The sequence below is a fragment of the Schistocerca nitens genome, chromosome 11, assembly GCF_023898315.1.
Source record: "Schistocerca nitens isolate TAMUIC-IGC-003100 chromosome 11, iqSchNite1.1, whole genome shotgun sequence".
Taxonomy (NCBI): domain Eukaryota; kingdom Metazoa; phylum Arthropoda; class Insecta; order Orthoptera; family Acrididae; genus Schistocerca; species Schistocerca nitens.
Genome location: NC_064624.1, coordinates 203112171 through 203125873, shown reverse-complemented (window position 1 = coordinate 203125873; position 13703 = coordinate 203112171). Strand labels below are relative to the sequence as shown.

Here is a 13703-nt window from a genome sequence, read left to right as displayed (position 1 = left end):
GGCTGTGGACGGCGCCTCGGTCACCTGCGGCAGCAAGGCGGCGGCCCCTAGCAGGCGAATACCTTTTATACTGTCTCGCACCTGCTCCAGCTGGCCGTTCTCAAATGTGCTACCACACCGTAATGTTCCGATTATGTTATGCACATCACACTGTGACTCAAATAAAGATTGTCTGTTTTCCGTAACCACATTTCTTACTGTATTCAGAGTTAAAACAGAACCCACTGGAGTGAATCGTGAAAGAGCTACAGAAAGTATGGAGGTCTTAATGCTACGAACAGCAATACAATTGGTATGTTCTTGAATTGCTTCCAGGGCATCATGAGTAATATATGACATGTCTCCCCTAAAGTCCAGACGGAATAAGAAGATTCATGGCAACAGCTCGCAACAGCGTTGCCAGCTTTCAACTGCGGCTATTGGTGAAAACGGTAGCCGTCTACACAGCTGTGACAACACTGATATGTTGCTAAGGACGTTTACAAAATCGCGTTACGTTACCGGTTGACATAAGCCTGTGAAGCTGCCGTGCCTGGCCTGCTGTAACTGTTACTGATCGTCTTATTATGGCAACTATAGTAGTTCATACACACAAATTTCTATCATTGTTCTTTTCTCTAACACTTACAAACATACATTTCCAGGTGTAAATAAATGATCTCGATGAAACGTGGCAGGTATGTTGAGGGGTCAAAATAATGCAATACATATTTGATACTTCAGCCCAATTTCATTTTTAAGGTACAAATCACACCCTGAAAGGTAATTTGGCACATTTAGGTTTACACGAGATAGCTTAGAAACCATGAAATATAAATGACGTGTTTCATACAAAACTTGAAATGCAATTAACAACCTTGAAAATTACACAAATAATGTTTTTTTTACAACTATCAACAAAGTAATCAATTTTTGAAAATAAAATGTAATTCGGTAGGGGGGGGGGGAATCTACTCACCAAACAATGGCAGGAGAAAACACCTAAGTACTGAAACTTGCAAACTTTCAGAGCCAGTGCCTCCTTTTGGCAGAAGGGTTGAAGGGGAAGGAAGAGTCCTTTTCCTTCACCCCCATTTCTTCCCTTTCAACCCTTCCGCCACAAGGAGGAGCCACAGACTTTGAAAGTTTGGAAATTTCAATACCTCATGTGTGTGTTCCCCTGTTGTCGCTTGGTCAGAAAATTTTTATCTATACAATTACATCAGATTTTGTAAAAATTTAAAATCTGCGAAATACCCCCCAATATTCATTAATTTTGCAACTTGAAAACTTTTGTTAAACAAACTTTCATAGTACATTAATCCACGTGTAATAAAGATGGTTTCTGAAGTGCAATTTTTGGAAAATACATTGTATGCAATGTGGTGTTGGGAGTATTTTCGACGTACATAGTTAAAATGTCGCAACATTAATTATTGTTATAATTTCTGCAAAAAGCTGGGAATTTAAGGAGATGGGACCTGGATAAACTGAAAGAACCAGAGGTTGTACAGAGTTTCAGGGAGAGCATAAGGGAACAATTGACAGGAATGGGGGAAAGAAATACAGTAGAAGAAGAATAGGTAGCTTTGAGGGATGAAGTAGTGAAGGCAGCAGAGGATCATGTAGGTAAAAAGATGAGGGCTGCTAGAAATCCTTGGGTAACAGAAGAAATATTGAATTTAATTGATGAAAGGAGAAAATATAAAAATGAAGTAAATGAAGCAGGCAAAAAGGAATACAAACGTCTCAAAAATGAGATCGACAGGAAGTGCAAAATGGCTAAGCAGGGATGGCTAGAGGACAAATGTAAGGATGTAGAGGCTTACCTCACTAGGGGTAAGATAGATACTGCCTACAGGAAAATTGGAGAGACCTTTGGAGAAAAGAGAGCCACTTGTATGAATATCAAGAGCTCAGATAGAAACCCAGTTCTAAGCAAAGAAGGGAAAGCAGAAAGGTGGAAGGAGTATATAGAGGGTCTAAACAAGGGTGACGTACTTGAGGACAATATTGTGGAAATGGAAGAGAATGTAGGTGAAGACGAAATGGGAGATACGATACTGCGTGAAGAGTTTGACAGAGCACTGAAAGACCTGAGTCGAAACAAAGCCCCGGGAGTAGACAACATTCCATTAGAACTACTGACAAACCTTGGGAGAGCTAGTCCTGACAAAACTCTACCATCTGCTGAGCAAGATGTATGAGACAGGCGAAATACCCTCAGACTTCAAGAAGAATATAATAATTCCAATACCAAAGAAAGCAGGTGTTGACAGATGTGAAAATTACCGAAGTACCAGTTTAATAAGTCATGGTGGCAAAATACTAACATGAATTCTTTACAGGTGAATGGAAAAACTGCTAGAAGCTGACCTCGGGGAAGATTGGTTTGGATTCCCTAGAAATGTTGGAACATGTGAATTCTTTACAGACAAATGGAAAAACTAGTAGACGCCATCCTTGGGGAAGATCAGTTTCGATTCTGTAGAAATATTGGAACACGTGAAGCAATACTGACCTTACGACTTATCTTGGAAGAAAGATTAAGGAAAGGCAAACCTACGTTTCCAGCATTTGTAGACTTAGAGAAAGCTTTTGGCAATGTTGACTGGAATACTCTCTTTCAAATTCTGAAGGTGTCAGGGGTAAAATTCAGAGAGCGAAAGGCTATTTACTATTTGTACAGAAACCAGATGGCAGTTATAAGAGTCGAGGGGCACGAGAGGGAAGCAGTGGTTAGGAAGAGAGTGAGACAGGGTTGTAAGCCTATCCCCGATGTTATTCAATCTGTATATTGAGCAAGCAGTAAAGGAAACAAAAGAAAAATTCGGAGTAGTCATTAAAATCCATGGAGAAGAAATAAAAACTTTGAGGTTCGCCGATGACATTGTAATTCTGTCAGAGACAGCAAAGGACTTGGAAGAGCAGTTGAACGGAATGGATGGTGTCTTGAAGGCAGGATATAAGATGAACATCAACAAAAGCAAAACGAGGATAATGGAATGTAGTCGAATTAAGTCTGGTGATGCTGAGGGAATTAGATTAGGAAATGAGACACTTAAAGTAGTAAAGGAGTTTTGCTATATGGGGATTAAAATAACTGATGATGGTCGAAGTAGAGAGGATATAAAATGTAGACTGGCAATGGCAAGGAAAGCGTTTCTGAAGGAGAGAAATTTGTTAACATCGAGTATAGATCTAAGTGTCAGGAAGTCGTTTCTGAAAGTATTTGTATGGAGTGTAACCATGTATGGAAGTGAAACATGGACGATAAATAGTTTAGACAAGAACAGAATAGAAGCTTTCGAAATGTGGTGTTACAGAAGAATGCTGAAGATTAGATGGGTAAATCACATAACTAATGATGAGGTATTGATTAGAATTGGGGAGAAGAGGAGTTTGTGGCACAACTTTACTAGAAGAAGGGATCGGTTGGTAGGACATGTTCTGAGACCTCAAGGGATCACAAATTTAGTACTGGAGGGCAGCGTGGAGGGTAAAAATAGTAGAGGGAGACCAAGAGATGAATACACTAAGCAGATTCAGAAGGATGTAGGTTGCAGTAGGTACTGGGAGATGAAGAAGCTTGCACAGGATAGAGTAGCATGGAGAGCTGCATCAAACCAGTCTCAGGACTGAAGACTACAACAACAACAACAACAACAATTTCTTTCGGTTATTTCAGTAGTATGTAAAAGTCACTTATCCTGTGACATATATCTTCCATCAACATTCCAAATTAATTTTAGTATTTCATTGTAAACTATTAATTAGCAGCAATCTGAAAATTAGTTAAAAGTTTTATTGTCTGGGATATCTCCATATAATGTCACACAATTTATTTGTACAATTCATGAGATTATTAGCTAAAAACTTTTATTAGGTAGCCCTGTAATTTATGACACAAATAATTTCAACAAATTAATGAAATTTTAATTATAATATAAGCAACAATACTTTGTTAACAATAAAACATTATGTATGTCAATATTGTGATACCACAAATGTGAGGAGTGCGAGACCATGCTAGCTGAGTTTACTACAGTTGGTGGACAGCTCTTGTCCATGTTTTGTGACATACATTGCGCATAAATTTATTTCATGAAGATTCTGAAACCTTCTAAACCGATGATGTGTCGACAGTGTTATTTCTGTACGTAAAAATGCCACCTATTATCCTATACGCTTGTCGATTTGAGCCCCCAGACAAAATTAGTGGAATTTTAAATTTGTTTTGAAAAAAAAAAAAGAAGAAGAAGAAGAAGAAGAAGAAGATCTACACCCTCTGCAGAAGCTGCATTACATCAGACAATTTAAGTCAGGCCCAATGAAGCATTTTAGAACAGAAGAGGATTTTTACTGATGAAACTGAACTATTATCAATGAGCGAGCATTCCACTAACCTACTGCAATTGCAGCAGTAAGTGTTTTGTTAAATTTCCCATTTTTTAAAGTTTGCGTGGCAAGGAGAAAATTTATTTACCAACCTAATTAGTCATACAATCTTCCTTGTTGCAGTCAGTTGTTCATGGACAGTATAAGTAGTGTACTTGTGACCACAGTGTGTCAATGTAGTAGTGTCACACATAACAACGGAGCAATGTTCAAGACATTCTCCAGAATATTTTGAAGAAGACAAAAGTTTTCTTTCTTTCTTTCAGTCTCTCTCTTTCTGCCCCAGCACTCATCACGCACACGCAAACCCACATAAACCACACACCACTAACACCAAATACAATTCAAACTCGTGCGCCTCACCCAGCAGAACACGCTACGAAACAAATGAACGCCACACAGACACAACAACACGTAATGGCAGCGAAAACTCCGCCTATGTTTTGAGTAATCGAAAAACTGCATTGCCACGCGAACACAGGCAAAGAAGTAAGCCTATTTACTTCGCCAACAACACAGGAAAACGTACCACAACTTCAAAACTGTAACTTACAGAAAGGAAACGTGATACAGTCTTATTTCCGTTCGTAAATGCATAACAAACAGAAAATAAATTACGTTTTGCTGTTTGCAGATGACAAGTTGTATATTGTGTAGCAAAACAGCTACCAAAACAAGAGGACAATAACATCATGTAAGGTATGTTACTTTTCGCCAATTAAGTTATAAATGCAACTTTTACATAATTTTGTAAACGACGCAAATCTTAATATGTTAACAACAAATTTACAGTTAAAAATAAAAATAGAATGCACTGACGATAGCACAAAAGTGCTGAAACATGTATGGGTGAAACAAAAAGAAAAAAGGTGTCTTGCATAAGGCGGAACTTCTCATCCCATTTTCTTAGCAAGCACGGAGGCAGCAAGAAGAACTGCACCACAAGATGATGAAGACAAAAGTGTGTGTAATGTTTATCCTGTGCACCTCGAGTCACAAAACAAAAATAATGGCGAGTGGAAGCCAGCCATTGCTTGACTGCAAAGCAAAAAGGAGGACATTTCTTTTCCAGAAAAGATGATCGCATGTGACGAGGCTGTGTTACCATCACAAATCTATAATAAACAACGAAGTGCAGAAATTCAGACGAAGGGTCAATGTTTTGGTGACATAACCAACGTGACGAATTAATTCCACAACATACCACAGGAGGACTTTTCTAACGGTTTCACACGGGCGTACGAACAATCCGTCCATGGTACTGAAGTGGAGGACACCATTTGATACATTTACATCATTAAAATCACCATCTTAACTATTATCCTTATTGTTATTAATCTAGTCTCAAAACTTTTTTGGACTGACAACGTATACGGAATTTTAATGAGTCTTATATTAATATAAATGCGACACGACAGCTGAAGCTTCCGAGGATACGATGTCTCTGCAATATACTGACCCGTAGTCACAGCCGGGAAAGGTAGTGTAGGTCGAAGGTAGCAAAGAGCCACCTCCGACACCTTCGTCTTCGTCCCCGATGCTCCCGTCCCCAGCGTCGACAGCAGCTCGGAGGGCCGAAGGCTCAGACGGTGACCCGTCAGCAACATCGACCGGCTGAGGTCGTACTGACGGGCCGGCATTGTGGTGTTGCGGGCAGCGTGCAAGGTACGACTGGTACGTGGAGTCAGGTCCGTGCGCCACGTCGGGGGTGGTCACCAGTCCCACGGACCGGTGCAGGCGGAAGGCGCCCTTTTTCAACAAGTCCTCATATTGTGGGTCTGCAACCGGTAAACACAACAATTATTTGGTGGGCTGGTCATCCAAAGACACGCCAGGACATTCCCTGTCATTTAACGTAAAGTCGTGTAGGCTTATGAAATGTTCTCAGGTTATCAGCTAAGTCATTGTGTCACAAATTGTTCACTATGTTTCAAAGAGGCTTCCTACAGGTTGTCTTCAGGCAATGTGTCAGGTTCGTAGCCAAGTCGTTCCTTTACAATCACTGGACCATAGGATCCCTGCAGAAGGCACAGTGGATACAACAATCGCATAACTGTGGAAGAGAATTTGTGGCCGGTGGCGAGTAGGCCCCCGGCGGGGTGGAGGGGGCTTCGGACATCCGAGCCCTGCTGCTGCCTGTGTATCCGACCTGCTGCATCCTCCGTTTTGATACTCTCGACATATGTTTGCTAACGACACATCCCGTGCAGACCTCAGTTAGAAACTGACGACCCAACTGACACGATCGCCGTGGACTCGTACGAGGTGAAATGTGGGAGATGGGCAGTTTTTAAGTAAAGAATACGCAGTCAATTTTCAAATTAATGTATGTTTATTTACGTTGAATCGAGGCTCATTACTTGCTGTTTAGTGAGGGATACACTAATCTGTGAAAATAATGTCGTTGAGGTGATGTCCATAATTTCAAATATACGATTCCAGTCTATTTTCCAAATCCCCCATCACCCAGACCACTGTCTCTGCAGGGATGGCAGCAATTTCTTGAATGACTGAATTCTTCTACTGGTGGAAAGTTTGTGGTTATAGACACACTTGATGTATCCTTAAAAAAATAGAAAGAAAGAAGAAGGGGAGGGAGAGAGGGAGGGGGAGAGAGAGAGAGAGAGAGAGAGAGAGAGAGAGAGAGAGAGAGAGAGAGAGAGAGAATCCACAAACTGGTAAGTCTGAAAATCTGGGAGGCCAAGGAACATTCTCAAAACATGAGATGATCTGTCCAGGAAATTTGTCAAAGAACTGCTATTGAAACATTTGCGATACACGATGTAGTGCTGTTGTGTGGAAGCAAATATTTCTTACAGGGATTTTTCGTCTTCTCAGTTTCGATTTCAAGAACGTTTTAAACATATGAACGTATGTATTGAGCCAAATTACTGGCAGCATTTCCCTTAAAAAACAAAAAGGTCCAATAATATTGAAAGAGCTAAGAGCACTCTAGACTGTGACTTTTTCAGAGTCTAATGGATGTTCACTAATAATGTGGGAATGCTCATGAGCCTTGTTATGCTGGTTTTATTTACTAATGGTTCCATTTAAATGAAAATGAGCTTCAGTGCTTAAACTCCAAGTCGTCCGAGATTGAATTGTTCGCAAAAGTATTCGTTGTGTAGTTGTAACAGACTCACCACTTCTAATGAAACTGTCGTTGACAATCAAACGATGTTGCAAGTTCCACCACTCCACTGACAGAAATCACCTCTGCTGTGGAGAAGAACTACCCTCATCACAAACCTCTCCCACCATCAGACTGTCAATGCTATGCAGTTCAAAACTTTCCACCTTCAGCATGTCAGTCTGTATTTCCACTGGATCTTTGATGGCCACATACCAGTAAGCACAGCATTTTTTTTTTCTGTTCAAAAAGCCTGCAATGAGGCTGTGTTCTGCCACTGTAGATGTGAACAGTGAAAGGGTTTTGACTTTCAGTCATCAAAGAGTGACTTTCAGTCATCAAAGAGATCGTGGAAATACAATTACATGATGAACTTGTCAACAAGGACAGTTGTGTGCAACTGAGATCAGCATGGGATGTGGAGTTAGCAAAAATGAGTCAGGAACACACTGATGACAAAGCTGCGGAGACAGGGGACGGGGGGCGGGGTTGAGGTACAGCTAGGCAGAAGCAGTGTTTGGCACCTCGACCCCTCCACCACAAACTCCCCCTTCCCTCCAACCACCATCTCCATTCCCTCCTACCCCCCTCTCCCCAATGACTGCGGCATCTCTTCCTCAGGCACACGAATGGCCCACCCACTGGGTACTCGAAATCGTGGTGTAGCGGCTATAGAGGAACAAACTGGACTTAAACCAGATGGTTCACCTGAAGGTGACGAGTAGGGAACTAGTCAAAAGGCTGCCAGTACACGACGCCATGACTTTGCCGATAACAAGGGATAATTCTGTCAAAAGAAATTTGCTGGCAAAGCTTGCATTACAAAATTGTTAAGGCTTTTGTGGCCACTTGCTGACAAACTGCCTGGCTTCTGTCTCGGGTTCTTCGGCTGACGTTCGTCTGACGATTATACTGACGCTTCGTCGGCACGAGTGGCTGGCATTGTCAAAGCTTCACCCTCCTTGCCGGTGGTGAACTGGAGCCGAGCTCGCAGCCACAGACTATACGTACCTGGCGCACCAATGTCCGAGGGCTTCTCCTCTCGCTACCTGTGACAGTCGTACGCTGCAGTACGAGAAGTCAGGATCCGTTTACCTTAAGGCTTTCCTCTTTCTTGTTGAAGCTATTAGCGTGTTTTTTATTTCTACAGCTTCTCTGAACAAGCGCATGTGATAGTGCTTCTCTACAGCCAGAACTTCCGTGTCGGCAAATTTTATTACGTGGTCGGTCTCACTCAGTGCGTGCTCTGCCGCGGCAGTTTGTCAAAGCTTGCATCCTCATCTTGTAGTTTGCTAGGCCACATTATCTACGTCTTCAGTTTTCTCTTAAGTTTGGTTTACACCAGAGTTAATGAAAGCAAACACAAACAAATAAGAATTTCAGGTAATTTGCCGGTGATCACTACTATTTGCTTCTATCTGTGAGCATGTGTTTATGCAGGAGGGAAAGGAAGAGAACACAAGATAAGCAGCATAGGCTAAGAAAACTGTGTTAATGCCACCCAGGACACAGCAATATACAATTACAGACACAAAGGACAACTTTTATTTTGCATGGTAAATGCACCGTTTTTCAGAGTGTAAGCAAAAAGGCTTAGGACGAGACGAATTTAATGTCTTAATTTGTTCATAAGCATGATGCACATGGAAGTAATGTACTTAACTGTGAATTACAGCTTCAGCTTTTCTTAGCGTAATTCCAAAACTTTCCATACATGACATCCAGCACTGCATAGGTTGCACATTACAATTTACAAGGAAATTTAAAAGCAGAATATTGATTACCAGCATCCAATAAAACCTGAAAAAGGTTAGCATTTGCACACTCCTTATTAGCAACTAGAGACATTTACGATAGTGGTTGTTTCTCATTCCAATAGCTGCTATCCATAAGATAGTTCCTGATGTCTGCTATGCCATGTGTGAAGAACTTAAAGAATTTTTTTAAGTACACATAAGAAAGAAAATGCCGATGAAATATCAGAATGTAATCTGAGTTATAGAGTTATACATATAACCTGCTGCACAAGCTACTTGATAAATCAGCTACACAGTTTGTTCACACACACACAGTGTGGTGCTGGGTAACTCAGTCTCATTTATCGTTAAAAATCGATAATGTAACAATAACACATCAACCACAGAATTACAGATACCACGAGCATAAGCAATGAGAACAATCAGGAATTGAATTTTTTAATTTTAACTAGCATAATACCTCCATATTCACTTGTTTACTTCCAAGGAAATTTATTGCGATTTTCCTTATTAATATAATGATATATAAAGCTTATTCACTCTACTTCATGCTAATGCAAGCCTGTAATGAATTTATTATCTCCTCACGTCCCCAGCTGAACAACTGAGTGCTTCGGCAACCATATTTATTTTCCTTCGACGTCTGACATGTGGATCTCTTAGAACCCAGAAACACCTATGAATCTATATTCTTTTATCAGTAACATTGCGCTCTCTTCTGATCATTTCAGTACTCACGCAACTCGTGTCAACAACAGAAATGGACAAGATAATAGACAAAAACTTTCTGTCTTGCTAGTACCAAAGCAGAGAGGATGTGAACTTCTTTGATGTTCACTAAAAATTGACAACCAGCAAAATTGGAACAAGCAATAGCAAATGTGAACAAAGTACAGCTGAATATGGTTTACTCACACTTTCCTACCATTTATGCCAGAGAGAATTCTCTTTCACTGATCTGCATTTGCTTCTGCTCACTCTGGTAAACCACGGTTTACACGATTTATGTTTCTACCTCTCTACAGCAATCTTCTTCACGGTCTTCTTGCGTCCCCCGTTGGCTGAACATTGACGGAGACTACTGTCACATTCACTTCTGAAAGGAAGTTTTCCAGAGCTTATTCTGAAGAAATGGAGTTACTGGGAGAAATTTTTCTGGTTACTGTAGGTGAGGCATTGTCATTGGATAACTAGTGATAACAAAATGAGAAAGAGTGGGAGAACATTTAGCAAAATATTATTCTCTTTCTGCCGGAGTGGCTTCCTCTAGTTGTTTGTATTCTTCATGCACCGTAAGTGTTTACTTATTTGATGGTGGTGAAGCCACAAAACTGGGAGCCTATAGCTGTCATGTCTACTGAAATTACTTGTGTTCTAAAGAGATCTCAGCCATTTCTTGGGCTTCTGTTCTATTAATGTTGCACTCCTTGGCTAGCACCCCCATGTTGTTGGTATCTACATCATTACCACACGTATTTCTACCACATATTTTCATTTTGTTTTAACTGCATGAAATGTTTGTCCTCATTAATCCATTCTCTTACCATCATCTCAGTTTTGTTTATACACACTTAGCCACAATCACTCCCACGGTTTGAGATTATCAGGTGCTTCCATTTACTGCCGGAAAAATTCTTTATTTTGCACTGAATGAAAACTGTGGTCAGCATACCACCATAACTCTTGACATTCAGAGCAACATCAGTAAAATTCCCTTTTACAAGCGAATATGACACGGATTTGACAGTGTCCTAGTAACTGCGAAAATGAGAAAATTCTGAAGATGATACAATCAGAGGTGTCAAAACAACAATTGTGTAAGAAAAAACTGAAGAGGAAGCTGACACAGCGATAAAATTAACAATATCTTACCCTCGACATCAACAACCCAAAAAGCCTGCAGAATTACATATTCACTGGCAAATCGTAACACAATACCCAAATAGAAAAAAAATTAAGTCACCCCAGAGACATCACACCATTACCGAGTACTATCAGCTCCAGCCGTGATAATGGCCTCATTTCAGTGAGGAAGAATATCCACAAGTTTCTTCCGGTATGCCTTATCCAGCTGAAGCCACTCATCAAGCTGCAGGGATGTTGGTTACAAGATTTCACCCAAGCTGTCAGAAAGACGATTTGGCTGATTTGGTTGGCCAGTCGAGGTATGACAAGGTGCATCAATGATCATCAAATCTATAATGTATTCACGTAGCCATTGTTTTGTTTTAGGGCACACAAACAACCAGGGTCATACAAGCCCCAGTCAGAACCATAGAACATTAAGAAAAAAAAGGAACTAAAAACAACTACTCATTAAGCCCAACCGATGGAAGGGAAGACAGCTAAAAACAGGGACTTGGAGAAGGGACCATTAAATATGCCACAGAGAAATGGAGGTCCTGAACTAAATATTAAATGTCCATTACATTACTGCTATGACAGATAAAAAGTAAAATGCGGTCAATATCCTGGGCATTGTTTGCTAAAACGGACAATAATTCGGATGGCAAACATTAATGAGAACATCACGAAATGGCGAACCGTCATAGGTTGGGGGCAGTGAGCACATAGTGGTGGGGGAGCACCACTTAACCAATGGCGATGACTAAAAAGACAGCGCCTAATACGCACCTTATGATTTCCTCAGGCTGAAAGGAGATCTTCCAAGCTGATGGGAGAGACCCAATTCCCCAGAGCTTCTTTCCACGAAGGGAGAACCAGTCACGATGCCAAGGTGACACCACCTGCTGACAGACGGCAATACAGAGATCGTCTGAGGGAATGTAACAACTAGTGGGCCGAGGTACGAGGACTCTTGCTTTGGCAGTAACGTCAGCAGACTCGTTCCCGTCCGACCGACACGACCGCGAACCCAGATAAACATCACAGTGGTTCCATCAATAGTCAGCAAGTGACAGCTTTCCTGTACCTGTTGCACTAAGGGACGGACGGTGTACAGCACACGTAGGCACCAAAGGGCACAAAGAGTGTGAGCAGAAGACGCAACTGAAAAGCCCGTGTCACCGCACGTACCGTGCAGCCCGGTACAGCGCAATGAGCTCCGCTGTAAATGCCGAGCAGTGTTCCGGAAGCCGATACCGAAAAACGTCGGTGCCGATGACGAACGCACATCTGCACCACTGTCAGTCTGAGAGCCATCAGTGTACGCAAAGGTACTATCGGGAAGTTCCGTGTGAAGGTCGTGAAACTTACGGCGACAGAGCGAGGCTGGAGTAGTGTCTTTAGGAAGCAAATGAAGGGTAAGGTGAACACAGGCCGCTGCACGAACCCGAGGTGGTGACGAGTTCACACCCGTTGGAAAAGTGGCAGATAGCACGAAGTTAAGCTGCTGAAGCGAGGGCCAAAAGCAAACTCCGGGCCGTAACAGAGAAGAGGGACGCGCCTCCTACTGCGATCAAAGGAGTCATCGACGAAGGAGGCTACAGGACAGATGGCCAGGCACGGCATACTTGCAGGATGCTTATCTACCGAGAAGAAAGTCACGGAGCTACCACTTCAGTAGTTCGGCTGCTTCGGCATACAGACTCTCAACCGAGCTAGTGTAAAAGGTGCCACTGCAAATGGAGGACAGTGGCCCAATCTGCTCCCCAGGAAATACCGCTAAGGAAACGTAGGATACACAGGTACACAGGGATCACTTACAGCGGGTGGCCAGGTAAGAAATGTGGGAGGGCCAAAAAAGTTTCCTATCGAGCATGGGCCCCAGGAATTTCGTAGTTTCAACAAATGGAAGTGCAGAAGGCCCGAGATGTAAACACAGTGGATGAAACCAACTGTGGCACCAAAAATTAATACAAACGGTACGAGGCAAAGGTGTTTGCCCTTGCCGGGCTCAGGTTTGGGTACGACAGTAGTTTCACGCCAGTGACTGGGAAACGTGCCCTATCCCCAAACGTGATAGTACGTACGAAGGAAAAAGTGCTTGCCCACTAGAGAAAGGTTTGTAACATCTGAACACGAACAACGTCTGGCCTCGAGGGGGAATATCGAACTGAAGTGAGAGCACGATCTAGCTCCGTCATAGAGAAGGTGGCACTGTAGCGCTCGCAATTCTGAGAAGACAAGGGTATCGCCTGAGACTCCTCCACTGGTTTCTGATGGAGGAAGGCAGAGTGGTAGTGGGTGGAGCTCAAAATCTCTGCAAAATAGCAGCCCAAGCAGTAGGCTCCACTATGATATCATCTGCTACTGCCAGGCCAGAAACTGGGGAATGGATACCAGTCGGAGGCTGGTCCACGTGACAGAAGGTGGTATGGAACAGTAAAGGAAATCAGACTAGCTTTTCTACTATACCAAACAACGCAACGACACTGTGCACGCAACTGTTTGTAACAAATACAGTAGACCATCGTAGGACGATGGTGAAAATGCAGAGAGCACGTACCCACGCATCAATTACGTCGCAGATCGCCTCA

At 42.2% G+C, this 13703-nt stretch overlaps 1 protein-coding gene across 1 annotated transcript in view; it reads right to left on the bottom strand.

Moving 5' to 3' along the window:
* Positions 1–13703, bottom strand: part of LOC126212787 (uncharacterized) — a 104622-nt gene that overhangs the window by 60649 nt on the left and 30270 nt on the right. The window contains exon 6 of the mRNA XM_049940190.1: positions 5837–6155. Coding sequence (XP_049796147.1) covers positions 5837–6155 — 319 coding nt within the window. The remainder of the gene's footprint in view (positions 1–5836; positions 6156–13703) is intronic.